This window comes from Aegilops tauschii, chromosome 6 (genome assembly GCF_002575655.3).
Source record: "Aegilops tauschii subsp. strangulata cultivar AL8/78 chromosome 6, Aet v6.0, whole genome shotgun sequence".
NCBI classification, from domain to species: domain Eukaryota; kingdom Viridiplantae; phylum Streptophyta; class Magnoliopsida; order Poales; family Poaceae; genus Aegilops; species Aegilops tauschii.
Window position 1 is genome coordinate 444,334,168 of NC_053040.3, and position 24,792 is coordinate 444,358,959.

At 49.2% G+C, this 24,792-nt stretch overlaps 1 protein-coding gene and 1 long non-coding RNA gene across 2 annotated transcripts; both read right to left on the reverse strand.

Moving 5' to 3' along the window:
- Nucleotides 1-3,931: 3,931 nt before the first annotated feature.
- On the reverse strand, nucleotides 3,932-6,385 carry LOC141026281 (uncharacterized). The gene is made up of 2 exons (XR_012188113.1): nucleotides 4,253-6,385; nucleotides 3,932-4,142 (listed from the first exon to the last, which is right to left on the reverse strand). It is a non-coding gene; the product is annotated as an uncharacterized lncRNA (long non-coding RNA).
- A 50-nt stretch (nucleotides 6,386-6,435) lies between these two features.
- On the reverse strand, nucleotides 6,436-7,265 carry LOC109786552 (auxin-responsive protein SAUR32-like). Its single transcript, XM_020345123.4, has one exon. The coding sequence runs from the start codon at nucleotides 7,130-7,132 to the stop codon at nucleotides 6,758-6,760; it is 375 nt and encodes a 124-aa protein (XP_020200712.1). The 5' UTR covers nucleotides 7,133-7,265; the 3' UTR covers nucleotides 6,436-6,757.
- Between the last annotated feature and the right edge of the window lie 17,527 nt (nucleotides 7,266-24,792).

Genomic DNA, 24,792 nt, shown 5'->3' on the forward strand with positions numbered 1-24,792 from the left:
TCCAGCAAGGGGGAAGGAGAGGTTGATGGAGATCCAGCAGCACGGCGGCGTGGTGGTGGATGTAGCGGTATCTCGGCAGGGCTTCGCCAAGCTTCTGCGAGAGGGGGAGGTGTTGCAGGGGGAGAGGGAGGCGCCAGGGGCTGTGGTGTTGCTGCCCTCTCTCCCCCCCCACTATATATAGGCCCCCTGGGAGGGGGGGGGGCGCCGGCCTGGAACCCATCTATGGGGGGGGGGGGGGGCGGCGGCCAAGGGGGGGAAACTTCCCCCCCAAGTCAAGTGGGGCGCCCCCCCACCGTAGGGTTTCCAACCCTAGGCGCAGGGGGGAGGCCCATGGGGGGCGCCCCAGCCCACTAAGGGCTGGTTCCCTTCCCACTTCAGCCCATGGGGCCCTCCGGGATAGGTGGCCCCATCCGGTGGACCCCCGGGACCCTTCCGGTGGTCCCGGTACAATACCGATAACCCCCGAAACTTTCCCGGTGGCCAAAACTGGACTTCCTATATATAATTCTTCACCTCCGAACCATTCCGGAACTCCTCGTGACGTCCGGGATCTCATCCGGGACTCCGAACAACTTTCGGGTTTCCGCATACTCATATATCTACAACCCTAGCGTCACCGAACCTTAAGTGTGTAGACCCTACGGGTTCGGGAGACATGCAGACATGACCGAGACGCCTCTCCGGTCAATAACCAACAGCGGGATCTGGATACCCATGTTGGCTCCCACATGTTCCACGATGATCTCATCGGATGAACCACGATGTCGAGGATTCAATCAATCCCGTACACAATTCCCTTTTGTCAATCGGTATGTTACTTGCCCGAGATTCGATCGTCGGTATCCCAATACCTTGTTCAATCTCGTTACCGGCAAGTCTCTTTACTCGTACCGTAATGCATGATCCCATGACTAACTCCTTAGTCACATTGAGCTCATTATGATGATGCACTACCGAGTGGGCCCAGAGATACCTCTCCGTCACACGGAGTGACAAATCCCAGTCTCGATCCGTGCCAACCCAACAGACACTTTCGGAGATACCCGTAGTGTACCTTTATAGTCACCCAGTTACGTTGTGACGTTTGGTGCACCCAAAGCACTCCTACGGCATCCGGGAGTTGCACGATCTCATGGTCTAAGGAAAAGATACTTGACATTGGAAAAGCTCTAGCAAACGAACTACACGATCTTTGAGCTATGCTTAGGATTGGGTCTTGTCCATCACATCATTCTCCTAATGATGTGATCCCGTTATCAATGACATCCAATGTCCATAGTCAGGAAACCATGACTATCTGTTGATCAACGAGCTAGTCAACTAGAGGCTTACTAGGGACACGTTGTGGTCTATGTATTCACACATGTATTACGATTTCCGGATAACACAATTATAGCATGAACAATAGACAATTATCATGAACAAAGAAATATAATAATAACCATTTATTATTGCCTCTAGGGCATATTTCCAACAGTATGTAGGTGCGGACTGTAGGTAGGGACACCGGAATTGGCGGCGGCGACGACGGGGTGGGGCGGGCGAGGCTTGCTATCGATAGGGGTGGAAAAGAATGGCAATGTGCCACCGACTGGCAGGCCAAGGGGAAAGTAGGCGTGTCTCACGTGCGTCCATTTCTTGTCCGCGCCGATGCAAATGAGGACGAAATGTGGGCCAGGAATGGGTTGGCGGGCGGACGAAAGTGGACGCTCGTCCGTTTGGGTCGGCGGGTTGGGCCGGCTTTTCTGTCCGCGGCAACCCAAACGGACACGCGTAGACGAAATGGGTCGGCGCGTTGGAGTTCCTCTAACCATGCAGAGCTGGGAGTGTGCTCGTAGTGTTTCTATCCTCTTGATGTTTCTTTTTGAGACAATAAAATTCATCTTTCATCAAAAAATAACAACCTCCCCCCTTTCCCCATTGAAGACGGCTCAGAATGGACGCGACCTCTCACTGCCTCCGCCATTTAAGCGACACGCCGGCGGAGGGCGCCGCTCTCTACACGGCCCGTTGAACACACCTCCTCGTCGCATTCAAACGTCTCAATTAACCCCGCGTGGAAGCCGAGAAAACTACTCCAGCCACACGTCCGTTCACGAAACTGGCCGACATTAAACACAACGCCGAGTAAGCTCCTCCCATCTTCCCTCTATTTAAAGTAGGCCAGACACCGGGCAAGAATCGCACGACTCCGCCCCTCCCCAGCTCCTAGTTTCTTCATTTTCTCCACGCTTTTGATTGCATCTGATGAGTAGGAAGAGCAGTTCTCCAGCATAAAAGCCGGCTGGGTGGCCCTCCGAACCCGACTGCTGCGAGCGAGGCAGCTCGCTGCTCCACCTTCCTCGCCTAGCCCGACAAAGCAAGTTGCCTCCCCAAGCTGGCACGTGATTCAACAACTTGTCGCTCCAAGCTAGCTCGCGGAGGAGTGGCGAGTTGCTTCAAGCCAGCATGATGGGGAGCACGGTGGCATGGACATCGTCGCTGCTGTGGACGATGTCATGCCGTACCGTGCCTCCCGTGCCTGCGACCGCACCATCCACCGTCAACGCGTGCATAACCGCACCCTGTGGGCGGAGAAAGAAGTCGGCTGCATGGTGATCGATGAGTCAGTGGCCCACACGTTCGCGTCCGCCACCAACATTGAGGGAAAGTAGAGTTTGGGTCCCAGGAAGGCCACCGCCGGCGCGTTGCCGGCTTGCACAGCCGGTGACTTGCCCAGTTCTTCTGCGTAGACCATCGTCGACCCCCGCCCGGCCTCAACGAAAGCGGAGGCGCCCCTACCCCTTTGGCTGAAGCACCCTCTTTGCCACTCCGATGAGCGACGTAGCCGGAAATAGGGAAGATACGGGGGGGGGGGGGGGAGGAGAATATACCTTGGGGCTCTCGGCAGTCCAGTGAGCGTTCTGCCGGTCATGGGGAAGACAAAGGGACCCACGGCGGCTGAACGTAGACTAGTGTAGTGTATCATTGTCGTGGGAGTGGAGCTCCACGCGACCCTACGTGCACATAATTTTATCTTTAGTTAAAATATTTTCAAAATGTAAAGGTTTTCGTCTGGTCTGTATGAAATCTGGCATGTTTGTATGAAATCCGGACGTGTGCAAGCGGGCAATGTTGGATGGCGGCTTTCCGCACACGTGCCAGTGGACTGGTCCCGCTGTCCCCGAACAAATGCAGGAGGAAATTTGCGGGTTGCCGTTCGAGATACCCTAACAAACACACCATGCTTGTTAGCTCACTAGTTAAGGGCATCTTCAACGCGGACCCTCAAATCGCCCGCATCCATCCGGACTCTGCGGTCCAGATGATATTTTGCCATCCAACACGATGCTGTATTTGTCTGCGGAGCGGTCCGGACAAATTGGAAGCAAACGAGGGGAGTGGGGCTTTACGTAAGTCTAGACCGCCGCCATGTAGGACTCCGACGCCCACGGACCACTAAAATCCTCCTTCCGGTCCCATTCCCTTCCACTCCGTCCTGCCCCTCCCCCTTACTTTGCATCCGCATCCTCACGCCACTATTGTACTCTCCGGCCGCCGCCCATGCATTGTCGTACGTTAGCAGCCCCCACCGACGTGCCCGCCGTTGTTGTATAACGGTGCCGTCCACCCAGGATCCATCCGCAGCCAGATACCCACGTCCCCCTGTCAACGCCGTCCATGGTGGACACCACACCCGATAGGTACATGTTATAAAAAATAATATAATTAAAAACTATGTTCGAATACGAATCTAACGATATAATTTTTGGTGACATGCGTTAATATTTTGTTAGTTAAATATTTAGTCAAAATTTGACACAAAATACAAAGAGGACTCATAAACCAGGACGGAGGTAATAGTTCTTGGACTGACTATTGCCAAGGTTATTATTCGAAATCAAAGTATGAAACAAATTAAAATAGATGCGCAAATCCATCTGAAGATATGGAAAATATTATTTCATTCTTTATTAGTTAAATCAATGGTATTGCAATACTGCAGAGTAATTCTTATCTACTCTAGCAAATTTGCAAACTAAGGCCCTGTTCGGCAACACTCCGCTCCTCCAAATTCTTAACTCTGCTCCTCACTCCTCAATTCTTGACTCCTGTAGCTCATTTCAGAATCTGAAGATATGTTCGGCTGCCAACTCCAACTCCTAAAAACAAGTTTCAGAGAATAATGTCCATCCATCACCGGCTGGGATAGGTGCTACGGGTTGGGTATAAAAAATAGAGGATTGCTGAACTGCTGATGTGATGTCCTCACCTTGCCCGACGTATGGAAGGACGAGGACGGCCAGTGGCGTTTGTGCTCGGTGAAGAGACGGAGTGCAGGGCCTTGGTGAAGAATTGGATGGAGGGAAGCGCTGGGAAGCAGGATGTGGAGGAGGATGAGGACGGCCGGCAGCGTCGGTGACGTCCGTGTAGGGGCTCGGTGATGGCTGGCGGCGTTGAAGCACGACCAGAATGAGGGCGGCGGGGTTGGTAGGGCGGGCGGTACAGCGAGAGGCGGAGATGCACGGCTGGGCGAGGTCGGGGACGAGACGTATGCGGGGGAACGCGTGGTGCAACACTAGCGAGTGGCGCGTCGGGGCGGTGACAATGCTCGTGCGGCAGCGGCTAGGCTTCGAGGCGAGGGGAATCGGGGCTGGGCGAGACGCTCTTTTCTTCAGGGCTGTTTCTTACGCGGAGCCAAGGCGGAGTTCGCGGAGCATCACTTTTGCTACTCCGGGAAAATCTACTACGTGCCGCTCCACTCCCAGATTAGAGCATCTCCAACAGTCGCGCGCGGCGCGCGGGGTAAATCGAGTTTTTAGCGCGCGCGGGATGTTTCGGCGCGCTTCAGCGGTGGCAGGAAAATTGCGCGCGGAAAATGTCGGCAGCTCGCGCGCTATTTTTGGCGCACCGCTTCCGGCGCGCCTTTAAATTGCGGCGCTCGCCACACGCCTATTCCACACACTTCTCTTCCTCTTCCGCTGCCACGCGCGCCTCCACCGTTTTCTCGTTTGCTTCCGCTGCCACGCGCGCCACCGCTCCAGCGCCCCGTCACCGCCGCGCCACCATGCCGCCGCGCCGCCGAGTGTCGGGCTACCGCGGCGTCCGCCAACGTCCCAACGGCGGGTTCTACTCCGAGATACGGTCCGGTCAACTCCGGCTCGGCCTCGGCACCTTCGAGACGGCGCACGAGGCCGCCCGCGCGTACGACGCGGCGGCGTGGCGCCTAGGCAGGCCGCGCCCGCAGATGAACTTCCAGGACGTGGACACGCTCCAACAGGCACTGGACGTCGCCCCCGCCGCCTCGTCTTACCACGGCACAAGACCGTGCGGAGCATGCTGAGCGGCAGCGCCGCCTCCTCGTCGCCCAGGAGGACGAGCGGGTCATGACGGACTGGCGCCGGCGCCACCCGGAGGACGTCACCTACGAGCAAGCCTACTGGGCAAGGCACCGCGAGGAGGAGACGCAAAGGCGCCGCGAGGAGCGGTTGGACAGGCATCGGCGGAAGGCCCTGGCGATATCGCAGTGCGAAATCGTTGAGAATGGTGGGCAGACGATCTTTACGTCTGATGATGATCGTTGGGAGGACATGTGGCTCGATACCTCGGACCATACCAGCGAGGATGGCGATGATGATGATGACGACGACGACGACGACTGGGAGTAGGATGTAGTTGCGTATGTAGTTGCACTATCTAGTAGTTTTTTTATGTCGTTGCACTATCTAGTAGTTTTTATCTATCTATGCTATGGAACTATGTAAAATATCTATGTATCGTTTTTTCTATCTATGAATTTTATTATCGTTTTATTAAAAAAATGTACGCAATGTTTAGCGCGCGCTGCATTTTAGCGCGGCCGTGGAGCTACGCGCGCGCTCAATTTTGACGCGGCTGCTGGAGCCAGCGCTGCCGCCCACGCCAAACCAGGCGAACGGCGCGCGGCAAATGCGTTTTTTGTGCGCGGCGCGTTGCGCGGCTGTTGAAGATGCTCTTAAAAATTCACGGAGTTGAGGTGTTCGGTGCCGCTCAGCCCGCTCCCGAAGCGGAGTTGCGGAGCGGAGGGCTGCCGAACAGGGTTTAAGAGTAAACTACCCCGTTGCACGGGTCGTCTGCAAACTACACGCCAAAAATATCATCCAGAACATCACTCCTCGTTTCTATCTGTTCCAGATCTATACCACCAGACCAATATTGTCAAATAGCATAAATAAACGGTTGATGATACGTACAGAACACGCAGCGCGTGCACGCCGTCGGGCTATGTCACTTGCAGTCAGGGCCTCCTCCTCGACTCCTTCTCGCTGGGTGCGCTGCTGCTGTATGCTCGCTGCGTGCCGTTTTCGAACTTGGGCTACTAGCGATTGGCATTAGCACTGCCGAATTCGAACTTGTTCAATTTGAGCTGGAAGTTTACAAAAAGAAAAACGATGGGAAGCAGATCAAGTTGTAGTATATGTAAACCCGGCTGTAACGACTGATCGAATTCAACTGTTGATTATACATCGGGTCTGTTAACTAATCTAGTGATACACATGCATGTGTAAGAATCAGAAGAACAAGGCCGAAATCATAAGCAATATGGATCATAGACTAATCACCTACTGCCTCTCAAGCATCTCCGTATCTCTCTGCCTCTCTATGTACGTGTAGTGTACACGTGCGTCGTCTCCGGTGCACAGATGGGACTCCTCCCCGCACGCGAGCTCCGGTGCCCACAGTCGCCATGCGCACGCACGCACGAAGGGCCGCCGGGGCTCGATGGTCGGTCGGTCGATCAGGAGGTGACCCTGGCGCGGGTGCACGGGGCGAAGGAGTAGCCGTGCTGCTGGTGGTGGCCACCGGCCTGCACGTGCACGCGGTGCGAGGAGGAGGAGGAGTGCGAGTGCGCCGTCTCCCGGTCGACGAGCGCGCGCAGGCGGAGGAACTCGTCGACGGGGCAGGGCAGCCAGAGCGGGCCGGCCGAGTTGTAGCCGTACGTGTCCCGGGCCGCCTCCAGAAGCCGCTGGAAGAGCGGGTGGTAGAGGTAGGCGATGGGGATGACGAACCGCCGGAACCCGTCGCCCTGCTGCTCCGCCTGGGCCTGGCCGACCCGCACCGCAAGCCACCCCTTCTTCACCTTCCCCCTCTTCTCCGCCTGGTCCCCTTGCATGATGACGGCACCTCCCTCGCCGGCGGTCCAACTGCAGCCGCGCTCTCGCCGTCGCTGCCGCCGGGAAGCTACTTGCTGCAGGATAGCTAGCTAGAGGCCTAGAGCCGAGCGAGAAGTGTGCGTGTGTGGGTGTGCTTCGCGGCACTCGCGGTGGTTTTTATAGGAGTGTTTCTGCTTGGCTCGAGCGGGCCGGGAGGGGATTAGGTTAGAAGATTAAGCCGCCGGTGCGTGGCGCACCCGTGCGCCGCTGCCTGTACGTACGGCGTCCTTTGCTACGGAACCCGGTCCAGCGTCGGGGCTTCCGTGTCGGGCTATTGATCGTCTGCGTGGCTGACACGGCGGCCCGTCGAAATAATCGTGTTACGGCGTCGGGGTCGCTGGCCGTACTGGGCGATCGTCGCGTGCGCGTCAGGCCTCAGTTGCGGTGAGGAGGATAGGTAGGGTGGAGCCGTGAGAGTGGAAGGTGGAGGGATGGCTACGGTGAGGAGGGAGCACGCTGTCGCCGGGCCCGTCCGAGGGTGGTGCACAGGTCGTACGTACGTCGTCCTTTGGTCGTGGCGCGCGTGGCCCACGACGGCGGACTGGCGTGTCAGGTGCAATTGTTTTCCGAGTGTGTTGCTGTACGCGACTGCTGCTCCACGGCCACAGGAGATGTTGATGCATGGGGGCAATTAATTTGTCGGGCTCAGCTTTGCTCATCGCCGAATTGTTGGATCGTAGCTGTTCGAGTGGCCCTCTGGGTTAAGTTCTGGTAGTTTTTGTTCGGATTTGGTGACCCTCGTGGGCATGCTTCTAGCTGTTCCCGTTGAGGTCTCATGCATACATGCATGGTTGGGTGTGGTTAGGTCTTAATCGACTGAGATTTAACCAAATCTCGGTCAAGTGATATAACATGCAAGAGAGAAAAAGAAAAAACTATAAAGAAAATTTTACACGGATCTTAATGTAATATCTTACGGATATAACATCGACTGAGACTTTGTTAAATCTTAGTCGACTGAGACTTAGCAAGACTGTATATGGTTTATTTCTCGTGGGCATCGTGTCATCATGATGAGTAGGAGCATTGCCTTTTTCTCTGGCAGACATGCTACGTGTATAAACCTAGCTTGTTTCTACTGCTATTAAGAAAAGGAGTGTAGGGTAGGATTGTTGTTTCTCAAGCCCATCGTGCTACCGTGAGTATGTTGTCATTTGAGCGAGCTCAGAAAAACGTCATGCTACCTCGACCCCCGCGTCGCCTCACTCTGGCGACACGGGGGTAGAAACCCAAGCGCCACCACCATTCCTCCTCCTCCCCCATCCAGTCTCGTCGCTGCTAGAGGGCGCCCGCCGGGGAAGCCCAGTCCGGCCCCAAGGAAGGCGGCGGCGGGGCACTTTTTCCCCTGCTGGTGAGGCGCATCGTATAGGGCTGCTGCTCGGCGCGTCGAGGGGATCTCGAGCTTGGCGATCTGCGTGTCCCGGATCCGCCCGATGCGCGCCCATGGGGGCAAGATGGAGCGGCTGTTTGTGCGCCCGTCCAACAGCTGGTGCGTGCGCGCCCTCGCTGCAACGTGGAGGTAATAGGCGCGGTCAGTGCGGCGTGGAGGCCTGGGCCAACAAAAACCAACTAAGAATAGCCAAGATCACCAGATGCCTAAATCAGGTGGTGCTGCTGCTCTTGGTTTGAGGTCATATGTTAATGTTGTTTGCGTCAGATATGGAGAGCCTAGGCACCATATGGATAAGTGCACTAAACCAAAAGCTTATTTCATCTGCAAGATGGTGAATAACAGGCGGACAGTTGTCCCACTAGAAGAAACCTCATATTGTTGCTAGGTATTGTGGTAGTGCTGCTAGAGATCTATGGTTTTACCATCTCGACATACCATATGTCACTAGTAGAAAATATGCCTTTAGTCCCGGTTCGCAAAGGCCATTAATCCCGGCTGTGCAACCGGGACTAAATATGCGCGACTAAAGGCTCCCCCTTTAGTCGCGCCTCTTACGAACCGCGACTAAAGGCCCGTCCACATGGGCGCCAGGAGTCCGTCGGGGCGGAGGACCTTTTAGTCCCGGTTCTCGTGGCTAACCGGGACTAAAGGCCTCCTCCGCAGGTTTAGGGTTTTAGCCCCCCTAAACCTGGTTTCTTTTTAATTTGTAGTGTTTTATTTCTTTTATATTTTATTTTGTGTTTTATTTTAATTTTGATGAAGTTTCAGTACACATATTCTACGCTACTATATACATGCATATGAAATTTCAAAAAAGAAGAATTCAAGAGGAATATATAATATATATTCAATCTCGGGTGACCATATACAACTTCGAACAAGTTTCCATACACAATTAGGATGGATGACCATATACAACTTCGAACAAGTTTCAATCTCGGGTATGCATATAAATTTCTTCGTCCTCGGTATAGTGTTCTCCTTTAGGATTGATGACTTCCCTCATGAAAAATCCTGCTAATTCATCTTGAATTGGTCGGAAGCGAGCTTCTGGACTAAGCCTCCTCCGCAAGTTATCCGTCGCCTTCCGCACGCTATCCGATGCCTTCCGCTCAGAGGTGTGTCTCCGGATGTTCTCACAAACATAGTATCCACATAGATTGGTCCCCGGTGGCTGCTTATCCACATTAACTAACCTTCTAAAATCTAGCTCATGTTTGAATTCACCGACAATTTCTTCTGAGAACCGTCTCCAAACCCTACAGGGCAAAGAAAATTAAATGAACAAGGGAGTTATTAGTTACTTGATATTAGGAAATGAACGAAAGAGACCGATCGATATAGAGCTCAAATGATTGAAAATAATTACTTTTGCAGCATTTTTCTCATGTCGGCCCAACGCTTTGAATCCGAATCCATAGAGTCCATGATTAGAACTCTGGAGGTGTGAAGTTCAATATTTAGCAGAATCCAGTGGAACCTGCGGACACGTTACATGCACAGTCATGCATAACTCATCGATTAGACATACCATGCATGGAGTAAACAAAAGAGAATGGGCACAAGAGAGAAACACTCACCCAAAATGGTAAGGAAATAGAATATGACTTTTGAGTTGATGCTTTCTAAGAAACTTGTACAAGTCTTTCTCCACGTCTTCGGGGTGATTTTGTAACACATGTCCATTAACGATATGTGGGTCAATGAACCCAACATCATGGATGTTTCTTATTTTGCATTCCCAAATCTTCAATCTGCATAATAGCGTACGCAACAATATAGTTAGGACAATATATATATATATATATATATATATATATATATATATATATATATATATATATATATATATATATATAGTGCAGGCAATGAAGAACGAGATGAGGTAGAAATAAATCACTTACAGAACGTAGCAACTCAGGATAGATTTGTCGAGCTCGCGCAGATTGAACAGCTGGAACAATTCACTCATATGAACTTGTACAGAGTACCGCTTGGTGTGATGCTCCTCTGTAACATCCGCATAAACATATTCTTTGTCGGCCCATGTTATGAAATGCTTGTACCAACGTAGCAGATTTCGCATTTGTGGTGGTAGACTCTTTTCCCGCGCAGGCTCGACGAGAGGCCCATTCCGCACATATTGTAATGCTATCTCACATACTGGCGCATCCTCAAGGCCTAACAAGGCACGAAGAGTCAAACCCATCTCGGACGCTTGTTTCATGGCACTCGCTACAGTCAATCCAAGTGCTGCCGCAGCTGCTATGATCTCGGGGTCCTCTTCCGGACCGGTTTTCACTGTGAGCGGGGGGATCGATTGTTTATTCTGCATCCCGAGCTGGTCAACTTGTTTCCCGCTTTTTTTACTTTCTTCTTTCTCCTCCTTCAATATTTTTGCTTGCCTACGAAGTTCATGTCCATAGTCGTCAGGCATATTCAGCTCGGCTTGGGACGGTGTCGTCAAAAAATCCTTAGCCCACTTCTTTTGCTTCTCAGTGAATACTGGCTTGGGCTCAGGCTCTTTTATCGCCTTCGTATCCGCCTTCCATTTCTCATAATGAGCAGACGCGACCAATTTGGTTTCAGCTTCACTAAGTTCCCAAGGCCTTGGGAGGAGAGGCTTCAGTGATGGCTCCGGTACCCTTGTGGTCTTAGGTACATAAGGGTCCGGGTTAATAGTCCAGGAGCGGGTTTCCTTGCTGTCCGCCTGCTTCTGCTTCTTCGCCGGAGGTGGATTGGGGGGCGTCGTACCCGCCGGAGGAGGATTGGGGCCGGCGGCTGCTTACCCGCCGGAGGTTGTGGATCGGGGGACGGCGTCGAATGGCGTGAAGGAGGTGTAGGTGAACCACCACGACCACCACCACCGCCACCGCCACCACCACCACCACCACCACCATCGGAGGGGGGGTGGACTTGTTAGCCTTGGCGCCTCGCCTGGAAACACTATGTACTTCTTTTTCCATAGAATGATCTGGCGCTTGACATCTCCAAGTCTTCTCTCCCCTTCGGGTGTAGCTTTGTCAATCTCCAGGTCCTCAAACTCTTGGACTATGTCTTCCACCGTGACACGAGCATAGCCATATGCAATGGGGTTGTTGTGGTGGAGTGCTCCAGGTGTACAGGGTAAAGCACTGCCGGTAGCTACCTTCGTGGAAACGTTCCCCACGGGATAATGCAGATCACATTCTTTCATCTCCTTTACATCATCCACGGGGTAGTGAGGCTCCGGTGCACGAATCTCGATCGTCGGTGCATTAGCACCAGGCGGGGCATCCATGGAAGCCACGCTGCTTCTCCGCTGCTGGCTTCCGCGATCCGCTTCATGATCTTCATGCGGCCCTGCAGCCGATTTTTCTTTTACTAGTTCATGCACGGTCTGCTTCAACTCATGGAGTTCCGATGCAAACTTCGCCAAAAGATCTGCATCCCGGTCCGTCTTTCTCTTACGGCTTCTGTAACAGTACGGGTCATTGTCCTGGGAAAACCCTACTTTCCACGGAATTCTGCCTTTGCCTCGTACACGTCCTCCGTGTTCATCATTCCCGAGGGCTGTTGTCAGTGCGTCTTTCTCTCTGTTGAACTTGATCAAGCCCTCTTGAGCTTGGGTCATTGCGTCAATAAGGGCTTGGGTGGGAGCAAACTTTTTCTTCCGGTGAACACACACCCCTGTCTCCGGGTCTAGCGATCCCCCATGCCCGTACCACCAGCTTTTGGCCCTTGGATCCCATCCCTCTGTACCTAGAGGGATTCCTCGCACCCTCAGGTCCTCCTCCATCTTCTGCCACTTAGGCTCCGAAAGGCGGTATCCTCCTGGCCCCATAATATGATGGAACTTTTTCTTACTCGCATTATCCTTATTTTTTTCGATATTTCCTTGAAATGCTCCGATTTCTTTTGCCTCACAAATTCTGGCCAATCATCTTTCAGTTTCTCATGTTGTCCATTGAAATCCGGAGTCTTGCCCTTGTTGACATAGTCACGGGTTAAATTTTTCTTGAAGTTCCGGAATGCTTCGGCCATCTTCTGAAGAGCGAACTCTTTAACTAGCCTCCTCCTCTCACGTCCACCCGGAACCTCGTTACCGAATTCATCGACTTTGTTGTATTCCGGAGGTAGAATGAAATGTTCCATAAGCTTTCTCCAGCAATCCTTTTTCGTTCTCTTGTCGACAAAACTGAAACCAAGACGTGCCTTCTTTGGCTCCTTCCATTCCTGGACGGTGATCGGGATGTTGTCTCTAACAACGACTCCGCATTGGTTGATAAACTTTGAGGTGTGCTGTAGGGGCTTGCCGGTTTCACTGACAAAATCAATGGCATATGTTTCTCCTGTTTTCATCGCCTTGGATTTGCCATGCTTTGTCGTACTCGATCCGGCCGAATGCTAAAAAAAGAAAGAGAGTCGTGCGCGTTAATACATATGTATTCACATTTCAGTAAGTTTGTATCACGAGAGGCTCAATGTATATATATACCTCGCCGGAGGTGGTTGCTACTTGCAATTCGAGATCGTCGTTTGTTGACGGTTGACCTCCGTCGACAATGTCCGTTCCTTCACCTTCTTGATCATCGACAATGTCTGTTCCACCGTCAAGGTTCAGAAAAGAAGAGACTACATCCTCTTCTTGCTCATATTCTGAGCCCGGCACATAAGGAATCTCGTTGTTTATGATGCCCATTAAATAACGTTCAGCCTCCGGATCCCTAAGCGGCTCGGCTCTATCGTCCGCCATATGTCACTCCTGCATGTAGTAAAAATTAATTAATTATAAAGGAATTAAAAAATAAGATTAAGGGGACATAGAGGAGGAGCAGCGACGGTTGAATGATTAAGAGCTATTAATTTTTGCTTTCATTTCAGCCATTTTTGGAAAACAACAAAAAACAGAAATACTTTAGATGTCAAACTGCATGTATAAGGTTGAAAACATGTGCCAAATGTTTCACTGAACATTTTGAGGTATTAAACATAATTTTGGGATAATTATTTAATTAGTTATGCCATTTTCTTTTTCCTTTTCTTTTATGACCAGAACAGAAAATTGATGTTTTTCCTTTTCTTTTAATTAGTTATGCCATTTTCTTTTTCCTTTTCTTTTAATTAGGGGCGGTGGCGGCGGCAACTCGCAGGGCAGTTGCGGCGGCGGTGGCAGCGCAGGGAAGGGGCGGCAGCACGCGGCGGCGCAGGGGGAAGGGGAGCGGAGCTCACTTGGGGGCGGCGGCAGCGCGCAGGGGCAGGGGCAGCGGTGGCGGCGGCGCGCAGGGCAGGGCAGGGGCGGCGGTGGCAGTGCAGGGCAAGGGCGGCGGCGTAGGGCAGGGGAAGTGGGGGCAGAGCTCACTGGGGGCGGCGGAGCTCACTGGGGGAGCGTGCAGGCTCGGGGAAGGGCGGCGCAGCAGTAGCCTGGCGGCGTCGGCGTCGATCGGCGTCGGGGCAGGGCGTCGGCGTCGAGAGGAGAATGGGAGGTGGGGGAAAATTTACTAAGTGTTGTATATATAGACAGAGCATTGGTCCCGGTTCGTGGCACCAACCGGGACCAATGCCCCCCTTTAGTCGCGGTTGGGGACACCAACTGCGACTAAAGGTACCCTTTAGTCGCGGTTGGTGTCCCCAACAGGGACTAAAGGTTCTTTCGCGCCGTTTTCGTTCCCGCGCGGAAAGAGCCTTTAGTCGCGGTTCGTGTCACGAACCGCGACTAAAGGTCGTTTTTCAAATACTTTTCATTTTAAAATCTTAAAAATACAAATAATATATCAAAAAATTCAGAAAAATAAAACTAATTCATTTTAAAATCTGAAAAATATAAATAATATATCAAAAAATTCAGAAAAATAAAACTAATTCATTTTAAAATCTTAAAAATAGAAATAATATATCAAAAAATTCAAAAAAATAAAACTAATTCATTTTAAAATCTTAAAAATACAAATAATATATCAAAAAATTCAGAAAAATAAAACTAGTTCATTTTAAAATCTTAAAAATAGAAATAATATATCAAAAAATTCAAAAAAATAAAACTAATTCATTTGAAAATCTTAAAAATACAAATAATATATCAAAAAATTCAAAAAAATAAAACTAATTCATTTGAAAATCTTAAAAATACAAATAATATATCAAAAAATTCAAAAAAATAAAACTAATTCGTTTTAAAATCTTAAAAATACAAATAATATATCAAAAAATCCAGAAAAATAAAACTAATTCATTTTAAAAATTCAGACCGATTGTTTTGTTCTACATCCTCGATCCCTTGAAGGTTTGACAAAAGGCTTGATACATCATTCAGTTCATCGACCAAATACAAATCATCCGGATTCGCCATCATACGTCCTGCCGTGCATTTGGTATGCATATATGCACTCAGTAGCCACGGCAGGGCTGTATGATGGCGATACCGATTGTTTTGTTCTACATCCTCGATCCCTTGAAGGTTTGACAAAAGGTTTGATACATCATTCAGTTCATCGACCAAATACAAATCATCCGGATTCGCCATCGTACGTTTTAATTCACATGATCCATTCAACAAAGTTTGGTACAATAAATTATTACACATCAATTCTTCCCTTGTGTCCCTGCTTGCTTACGATTGTGCCGTATCCATGGAGCATCCTCATCATTTAACTTAATGCTTGGGTCAGTGTTCACTTTGAAGGGCGGAATTTCACCAAACATATTATAATCTTCTGACATGTCTGTCTTGTCCTCCACTCCCACGATGTTTCTTTTCCCTGAAAGAACAATGTGGCGCTTTGGATCATCGCATGATGTACTGATCGTTTTCTTATCTTTCCGTTTCCTCGGTTTGCTACTCATGTCCTTCAAATAAAAAACCTGAGCGACATCTTTGGCAAGGACGAATGGTTCGTCAAGGTAACCAAGATTGTTGAAATCCACCATTGTCATTCCGTATTGCTCGTCCACCTTTACCCCACCTCCTGTTAGCTTGAACCATTTGCACCGGAACAAAGGGACCTTAAAGGAGGGTCCATAGTCAAGTTCCCATATCTCCTCTATGTAACCATAATATGTGACCTTTTGCCCATTCTCGGTTGCTGCATCAAAGCGGACACCACTGTTTTGGTTGGTGCTCTTTTTATCTTGGGCGATGGTGTAAAACGTATTCCCATTTATCTCGTACCCTTGGAAAGTCGTTATAGTCGAAGATGGTGTCTTGGCCAACATGTACAGCTGATCTCCAACATCATTGTCATTCATTAAATGTTTTCGCAACCAACTGCCGAAAGTCTCCATGTGGGCCTTTCTAATCCAGGATTCAGGCTTCCCCGGGTTGTCCGAGCGTAAAATATTCTTGTGTTGCTCGAAGTACGGAGCCACCAAGCTGGAATTTTGCAGAACTGTGTGGTGTGCTTTAGTCATAGAATGACCGTCCATACATATCGTTGATTTCCTTCCGACCGTGCCTTTTCCACTTAGTCTCCCCTCGTGCCGCGATTGAGGAATACCAATCGGCTTAAGGTCAGGAACATAGTCAATACAGAACTCAATTACCTCCTCATTTCCATAGCCCTTGACGATGCTTCCTTCTGGCCTAGCACATTTACGAACATATTTCTTTAATACTCCCATGAACCTCTCAAAGGGGAACATATTATGTAGAAATACAGGACCGAGAATGGAAATCTCTTCGACTAGGTGGAGCAGGAGGTGTGTCATAATATCGAAGAAGGATGGTGGGAACACCAACTCGAAACTGACAAGGCATTGGACCACATCGTTCTGTAACCGTGGTAGATCTTCTGGATTGATTACCTTCTGAGAGATTGCATTGAGGAATGCACATAGCTTCACAATGGCTACTCGAACATTTTCCGGTAGGAGCCCCCTCAAAGCAATTGGAAGCAATTGCGTCATAATCACGTGGCAGTCGTGAGACTTCAGGTTTAGGAAATCTTTGTCCGCCATGTTTATTATTCCCTTTATATTCGACGAGGAGCCAGACGGGACCTTCATACTGCTCAGGCATTCAAAAAAAATGACCTTCTCTTCTTTGGTAAGAGCGTAGCTGGCACGACCTTGAAACCATTCTGGATGCCGGTCATCTGGGTCTTTCAAAAGTTGCTGGTCCTGCCGTGCTTCCTTTGTATCATTTGTCTTCCCATACACGCCCAAGAAGCTTAGCAGGTTCACGCAAATATTCTTCGTAACATGCATCACGTCGATTGCAGAGCGGACATCTAGGACTTTCCAATATTCTAGCTCCCAAAATATAGATTTCTTCTTCCACATGGGTGCGTGCCCGTCAACTCCCCGCGGAACTGATTGTCCGCGAGGACCCTTTCCAAAGATGACTTTCAAATCCTTGACCATATCAAATATCTCAGCACCAGTACGTTCCGCAGGCTTCGGCCGGTGATCTGCCTTGCCGTTGAAATGCTTGCCTTTCTTTCTTACGTTATGATTTCGGGGAAGAAATCAACGATGACCCAGGTACACATTCTTCTTACAATTACCCAAACGTACACTTTCAGTCTCATGTAAGCAGTGCGTGCATGCATTGTATCCCTTATTTGTCTGTCCCGAAAGGTTACTGAGAGCAGGCCAATCGTTGATGGTTACAAAAAGCAACGCTCGTAGGTCAAATTCCTCTTCTTTGTGCTCATCCCAGACACGTACACCAGGTCTACCCCACAACTATAAAAGTTCATCAACTAATGGCCTTAGGTACACATCGATGTCGTTCCCGGGTTGCTTTGGACCTTGGATGAGCACTGGCATCATAATGAACTTCCGCTTCATGCACAACCAAGGAGGAAGGTTGTAGATGCATAGAGTCACGGGCCAGGTGCTATGGCTGGAGCTCTGCTCGCCAAAAGGATTCATGCCATCAGTACTTAGACCAAATCTTATGTTCCTTGCGTCAGCTGCAAAATCTTTGAACACTCTGTCGATCTTTCTCCATTGCGTTCCATCAGCGGGGTGTCTCAACTCCCCGTCGGACTTACGGTCCTCTTTGTGCCATCGCAACGACTTGGCACGCTTTTTGTTCCTGAACAGACGTTTCAACCGTGGTATTATAGGAGCATACCACATCACCTTGGCGGGAACCCTCTTCCTGGGTTTCTCGCCCTCAACATCGTCACCAGGGTCATCGCCTCTGATCTTATAACGCAATGCAGTGCATACAGGGCATTCATTCAAATTCTCGTATTCACCGCGGTAGAGGATGCAGTCGTTAATGCATGCATGTATCTTCAGAACCTCTAAACCTAGAGGGCAGACAACCTTCTTTGCTTCGTACGTACTAGCGGGCAACTCGTTATTCTTCGGAAACATATTCTTCAACATTTTCAGCAAATTTTCAAATGATGAGTCAGCTACACCTTCCCGTGCCTTCCATTTTAGCAAATCCAGTGTGCAGCCTAGCTTTTTCAGACTATTATCGCATCCTGGGTACAACGACTTTTTGTGATCCTCTAACATGCGATCCAAATTCTCCCTCTCCTTGTCAGTTTCGCAGCGTCTCCGTGCATCAGCAATGGTCCGACCAAGATCATCAGCGGGCTCATCATGTGCCTCTTCTTCACCTTCACCTAACCCTTCCCCACCTTCAGCATCATCCTCCATGAAAGTATCACCGAAATGATCATGATAGTTGTCATCGATATCATCCCGTTCTTCATCTTCTTCCATTCTAACCCCTCTTTCTCCATGCTTGGTCCAACAATTATAGCTTCGCATGAAACCGTGCCGAAGCAGGTGCATGTGAACGTCTCTTGAGGAGGAGTAACCCTTCTGATTCTTACAGACAACACATGGACAGATAATAAAACCTCGCTGCTTGTTCGCATTTGCCACTACGAGGAAATCTTTCAAACCTGTAGTGAACTCGCCGGAGAGTCGGGGACCGTACATCCATTGCCGATTCATCTGCATTATTATTATATAAAGTATATAATTAACCATCATGCATTTGTTAAACTAACTAGCTAGAAATAATACAAATTAAACAATGAACTACACACATGCATATTTTATCAATGACACATGAAAGGTTCAAGTTGCTAACCGCGATCGCGGAGGAAAAATAAATGAGAAAGCTCAAGTGTGGCTCGGACACTTCATATCATGTTTGTTTCATGCTCTCGGGCATTTCATCGAACACCTTGTGTGCATAGGAGGAACCAAAAGCAAACCCACCACCCCCTTCTGAATTGTGGCTAAGTGAAGTGAGCTGAGTCCTATATATAGGGATGGGCCTTTAGTCCCGGTTGGCCTGGCCAACCGCGACTAAAGGCCTTCGGGCCAGCCTGAGGACCTTTAGTCCTGGTTGGCCAGGCCAACCGGGACTAAAGCCCCTCCCGTCTGCCAGCTGTCGACCGAGCGCGCTGGGCCCAGATAGTTGGTCGCGGGTCTCCTCCCGAACCGCGACTAAAGACCCCTTTGGTCGCGGTTCGATTATTTTAGGGACTAATGGGGGCGTATGGAAGCCTCTTTTTCTACTAGTGTGTTAATGCTCAACACCTAGGATCACCGGAGAATATTGGAATAGTGTATACTGAATATGGCAAGATTAATACACATGAATTAGCTAAATAGTTCTAGGACATTTACAAAAAGATTGGCCCTCACACATAAATGCACTTGATATGAGGACCTTCCTAGTTAAGTTCTTACATGAGATTACAATAGAGTAAATGGTTGGCTATCCCTGTTTTGGTTTGACTAAGGAGAGTGTGGTAGTTAATTTAGAGGTCTGGAAAGGTGGTGTTGATGCTATTGCCTCAGCGCAAGAGGTCTAGATTAAGATTAGGAAAATGAACCCAAAATGGTGTGACTGGACCATCATTGATTTGATCACATCTGTTTTTTGTGTTCGTCAACATATTGATTGGCATCACTATTTCTAAAGTTTCTATAAGTCTATCAGGGTGAACATTACTTGCAAGGATTACACCAAGATTCTCGAGGATAGAGTGTTTGGAATAGATGGAGAGTTGTCAAGGTCCTGGTTGAGGTTGAGCCTCCAAGTGATGTGGCTAAACTACCTTCTATTGAGGATCCTACTGAGGCTGTTAGACAAGAAACCATGAATATGTATGGGATTTCTGATAGAAACGTCAACAATATGGCTAAAGATGATAGGTCCAGTAGAAGCTCTACGAAGGGATTCAATCAAGGTGACGGTTCACATGTCTCTGGGAACATCAGCTCAACTAGACATGTGGTGATGGACTTCTACAACAAATACTCGATGACTATGTGGGGCCCGAGACTCCTACTTCTCTATTAAAAGGCCAGGTGAGCGAATCTCTAACGATACAAGGAGAGATCTTATTGATCCTATTACAACAGATCACCCAAAATGAAGAATGATGCTTTAACTTGCTTGGAGAAATGGAGATGGTGAGGAAGATGGACAACTTGTTTATGAAAATGGCCAGGATATTAGAGACAGGATAATGCTGCTGTTGTAGTTCATGCTTCTATTCATCCTTGAGAAAGATCGATTTGAAGAGCATTTCCTTGATTTCCTTCCAATTACCGTAGTTGCAGGAAAGAAGTGGGGCCCTATACAAGAAACGAGACAAAGCAGTGGGATTCAGTTCCTTGGAACAACTGTTATCCAAAGGGCTCATGAGATCAAACAAATTCAGAATCATGAGAAACCTAAGAACATGACAGGTAATATCAACAAATCTTTTGTTTGTCTTTAAAAATACTTCCTTTGAGTCAATAGCTAGTAAAATAGGTCTAGACGTTGACAGTCAATTTATTACCCCCATTCTGGCTATTCCACCCGATTTAAATTTAGATATTGGTACTTTGGATGAGAGGACTCAAAGAATAGTTAGTTATGTTGCAAAAGAGTTTCATTTTTTACTATTTATTTTGATTTTATTGCTCACCGGGTTTAGATGAGCCCCGACTCCGAATTGAGTTATCATGTTTTTCTTTATTTTTAAGGGCACCTTAGACTAGTCAATTACCCTTGTTTTTCCTCCCCACCAAGGATGTTCGTGGTAATTTGTATGAGTATAAACACACCATGGTCACTTGTAAATGATCTCGCATTTGAATGAAAAGTGTTCTCACTAAAGGTGGGACTCATGGGACCGTGGGCTTCCACTTTAGCAATAGGGCCGAGTGGACTCTCATCAAATGGACCAATTGCTGCCAAAATTACACATGGAGGAAGTAAAAGGTAGAATTCACTCTAAAAAGGGCGAGACAACTTATCTTATACGTAGAACCTTTTTTTTGTGAAGTACCTTATTACTTGCAACCTTCATTACCGCACCAAAATTTTTGCAACCCAAACTTGATCAAGAAAAAACAGCTTTGCGAGATAATCAAGTATATTATTTACTTTGCCAATGTTGCCTGTCAAAAAACCACAAGGGTCGCCTTCAGTTTAGCTCCCGAAACTTCGTATCACATGGCGACAAGTTTCTTCCACTCAGAAGTTACTGTTACTGCAAAATTGTTTATGATATCCAATAACAAGCATACTTTTGTAATAAAGGTGCGTGAGTTATCTTTGATAGATGATAAAATATTCTTACGCGCGGAGATGCTAACAAAAGGAAAACTAAGGTTGGTGCTGAGCTTTCCAAGTCCTAACTATCCACGGTGTGTGATAATGAATAGATAAACGAACTGAACCCAACCAAATCTCGGCCTCTCAGCTCCAGTGATAGGAGGATCCATTACCACCTCCCAAGGGGGATCATATATATGAGACGAAAATTAAACTAAAACTACACGGCCAAGGCCAGCGGCGCGCACTCGGTCGGCACTGGCATCGCACCTCCATCGGACGGGGGCATAATGCCCCGACCACCAGCCCCCCAGCCGGCCCGACGGTTGCGTACGTGATTCCACGCCCCAGCCGAATTCACCGGTCCCGGCCGGTGTCCATCCATGGTCGATTCATGCGCGTTAGCACCACGACGGGATAAGCTAGGCAGGCGCGGGTGATGGCGCTGCCACGCCACAGCAGATGGACGGCGATGGATGGACGCGGCGCGTGCGTGCGCGGTCACCCTCGTTCGGCCGCGCAGACGCCCGACGCAGGCGTACAAGATTTGCTTGGTGTGCTCGCGCGTCGCTTGCTAGTCGAGGGGCCTAGGCCTACACGGCCGCGTGCTTAGAGCATCTCCAGCCGTTGGTCCTTCAAGGAGACATAAAAATCACCACCAGAGGGCGAGCCGGCGCTGGGTGATTGGGTACCCAGCCGTCGTCCCCGGACGCCGATATCGGCCTATTTTTGGCGCAAATGTACCCGCTTTTCGGCCCACTTTCGGTGAAAAATCGGTCCGATGTCGGCGCAAATCGGTCCATATTCGCCGTGGTTCGGCGCGAATTCAACATAAGTATTTTTTTATCACATAGTTCATCACAGAAAATCAATAAAAATAGAATAGTTCAACAAATAGTTCAATACAAATTATATAATTTAACAAATAAAAACTCATATTTCATCACACGTCGAGCTAGGCGTTGCCATTGAGCCTCCATAGATGCTCCACCAGATCCTGCTGCAGTTGTTGATGCACCTGTGGGTCTCGGATCTCCTGACGCATATTGAGGAAGGCAGTCCAGATTGCCGGTAGCTGGTGATCAACTTGTGCAAGAGGACCCTGTCTGTAATATGGTTCAGTGTCAAACACTGGCTCTTCCTGCTCGCTCTCAATGATCATGTTGTGCAAGATGACACAACAAGTCATGATCTCCCACATTTGATCCTTCGACCAGGTCTGAGCAGGATACCGGACAACGGCAAATCGAGATTGGAGCACACCAAATGCCTGCTCGACATCCTTCCTGCAAGCCTCCTGAACCTTCGCAAAGTGGGACTTCTTGCCTCCTGGCACAACGTTTGAGACAGTCTTCACAAATGTAGACCATCTCGGATAGATGCCATCAGCTAGGTAGTACCCCTTCTTGTAGTGCCGCCCATTGACCTCGAAGTTCACCGGAGGAGAATGACCTTCAACAAGCTTGGCAAAGGCAGGGGAGCACTGCAGCACGATGATGTCATTGTGAGTTCCTGGCATACCAAAGGAGTGCCAAATCCAGAGGTCTTGTGTGGCCACTGCCTCAAGTAACGCACTGCAACCGCCGTTGGCGTCTTTGTACATCCCCTACCAAGGAAATGGACAGTTCTTCCATTTCCAATGCATGCAGTCGATGCTTCCAAGCATCCCAGGAAATCCTCTTGCTGCATTATGTGCTAGGATCCGAGCAGTGTCTTCAGCATTGGGTGATCGCAAGTATTGCGGTCCAAACACTGCCACCACTGCCCTGCAGAACTTCTAGAAACACTCAATAGTCGTGGATGGAGGAAAAATGCCCTAGAGGCAATAATAAAGTTGCTATTTATATTTCCTTATATCATGATAAATGTTTATTATTCATGCTAGAATTGTATTAACCGGAAACTTAGTACATGTGTGAATACATAGACAAACAGAGTGTCACTAGTATGCCTCTACTTGACTAGCTCGTTGAATCAAAGATGGTTATGTTTCCTAACCATAGACATGAGTTGTCATTTGATTAACGGGATCACATCATTAGAGAATGATGTGATTGACTTGACCCATTCCGATAGCTTAGCATTTGATCGTTTAGTATATGCTATTGCTTTCTTCATGACTTATACATGTTCCTATGACTATGAGATTATGCAACTCCCGAATACCGAAGGAACACTTTGTGTGCTACCAAACGTCACAACGTAACTGGGTGATTATAAAGGTGCTCTACAGGTGTCTCCGATGGTACTTGTTGAGTTGGCATAGATCGAGATTAGGATTTGCCACTCCGATTGCCGGAGAGGTATCTCTGGCCCTCTCGGTAATGCACATCACTATAAGCCTTGCAAGCAATGTGACTACTGAGTTAGTTGCGGGATGATGCATTACGGAACGAGTAAAGAGACTTGCCAGTAACGAGATTGAACTAGGTATTGAGATACCGACGATCGAATCTCGGGCAATTAACATACCGATGACAAAGGGAACAACGTATGTTGTTACGCGGTTTGACCGATAAAGATCTTCGTAGAATATGTGGGAGCCAATATGAGCATCCAGGTTCCGCTATTGGTTATTGACCGGAGACGTGTCTCGGTCATGTCTACATAGTTCTCGAACCCGTAGGGTCCGCACGCTTAACGTTAGGTGACGATCGACATTATGAGTTTATGTGTTTTGATGTATCGAAGGTAGTTCGGAGTCCCGGATATGATCACGGACATGACGAGGAGTCTTGAAATGGTCGAGAAATAAATATCGATATATTGGACGACTATGTTTGGACATCGGAAGGGTTCCGAGCGAGTTCGGGCATATACTGGAGTACCGGGGGGTTACCGGAACCCCCCCGGGGAGTTTAATGGGCCTTATGGGCCTTAGTGGAGAGAGAGAGAGGGGCTGCCAGGCTAGGCCTCCCCCACCCCTCTTGTCCGAATTGGACTAGGAAGGGGAGGGGCGGTGCCCCCTTTCCTTCTCCCTCTCTCCTCCTTCCTTCTCTCCTACTCCTACTACATGGAAGGGGGGAATCCTACTCCTGGTGGGAGTAGGACTCCCCATGGGGCGCACCATAGGAGGGCCTGCCTTCCCCCTCCTCCACTCCTTTATATAAGGGGGAGGGGGGCACCCCATAGACACACAAGTTGATCATTGATCTCTTAGCCGTGTGCGGTGCCCCCCTCCACCATAATCCACACCAGTCATATCGTCGTAGTGCTTAGACGAAGCCCTGCGCCGGTAGCTTCATCATCACCGTCATCACGCCATCGTGTTGATGAAGCTCTTCCTCGACACTCTGCTGGATCGTGAGTTCGTGGGACGTCACTGAGCCGAACGTGTGCAGATCGCGGAGGTGTCGTATCTTCGGTGCTAGGATCGGTCGATCGTGAAGACATACGACTACATCAACCGCGTTGTCATAATGCTTTCGCTTACGGTCTACGAGGGTACATAGACAACACTCTCCCCTCTCATTGCTATGCATCACCATGATCTTGCGTGTGCGTAGGAATTTTTTTTTGAAATTACTACGTTCCCCAACAGTGGCATCCGAGCCAGGTTTATGCGTAGATGTTATATGCACGAGTAGAACACAAGTGAGTTGTGGGCGATACTAGTCATACTGCTTACCAGCATGTCATACTTTGATTCGGCGGTATTGTTGGATGAGGCGGCCCGGACCGACATTACGCGTACGCTTACGCGAGACTGGTTCTACCGA

What these genes read in the sequence shown, in the direction of transcription:
- LOC109786552 (XM_020345123.4), bottom strand. Translation starts at nt 7,132, where the DNA reads ATGCAAGGGGACCAGGCGGAGAAGAGGGGGAAGGTGAAGAAGGGGTGG.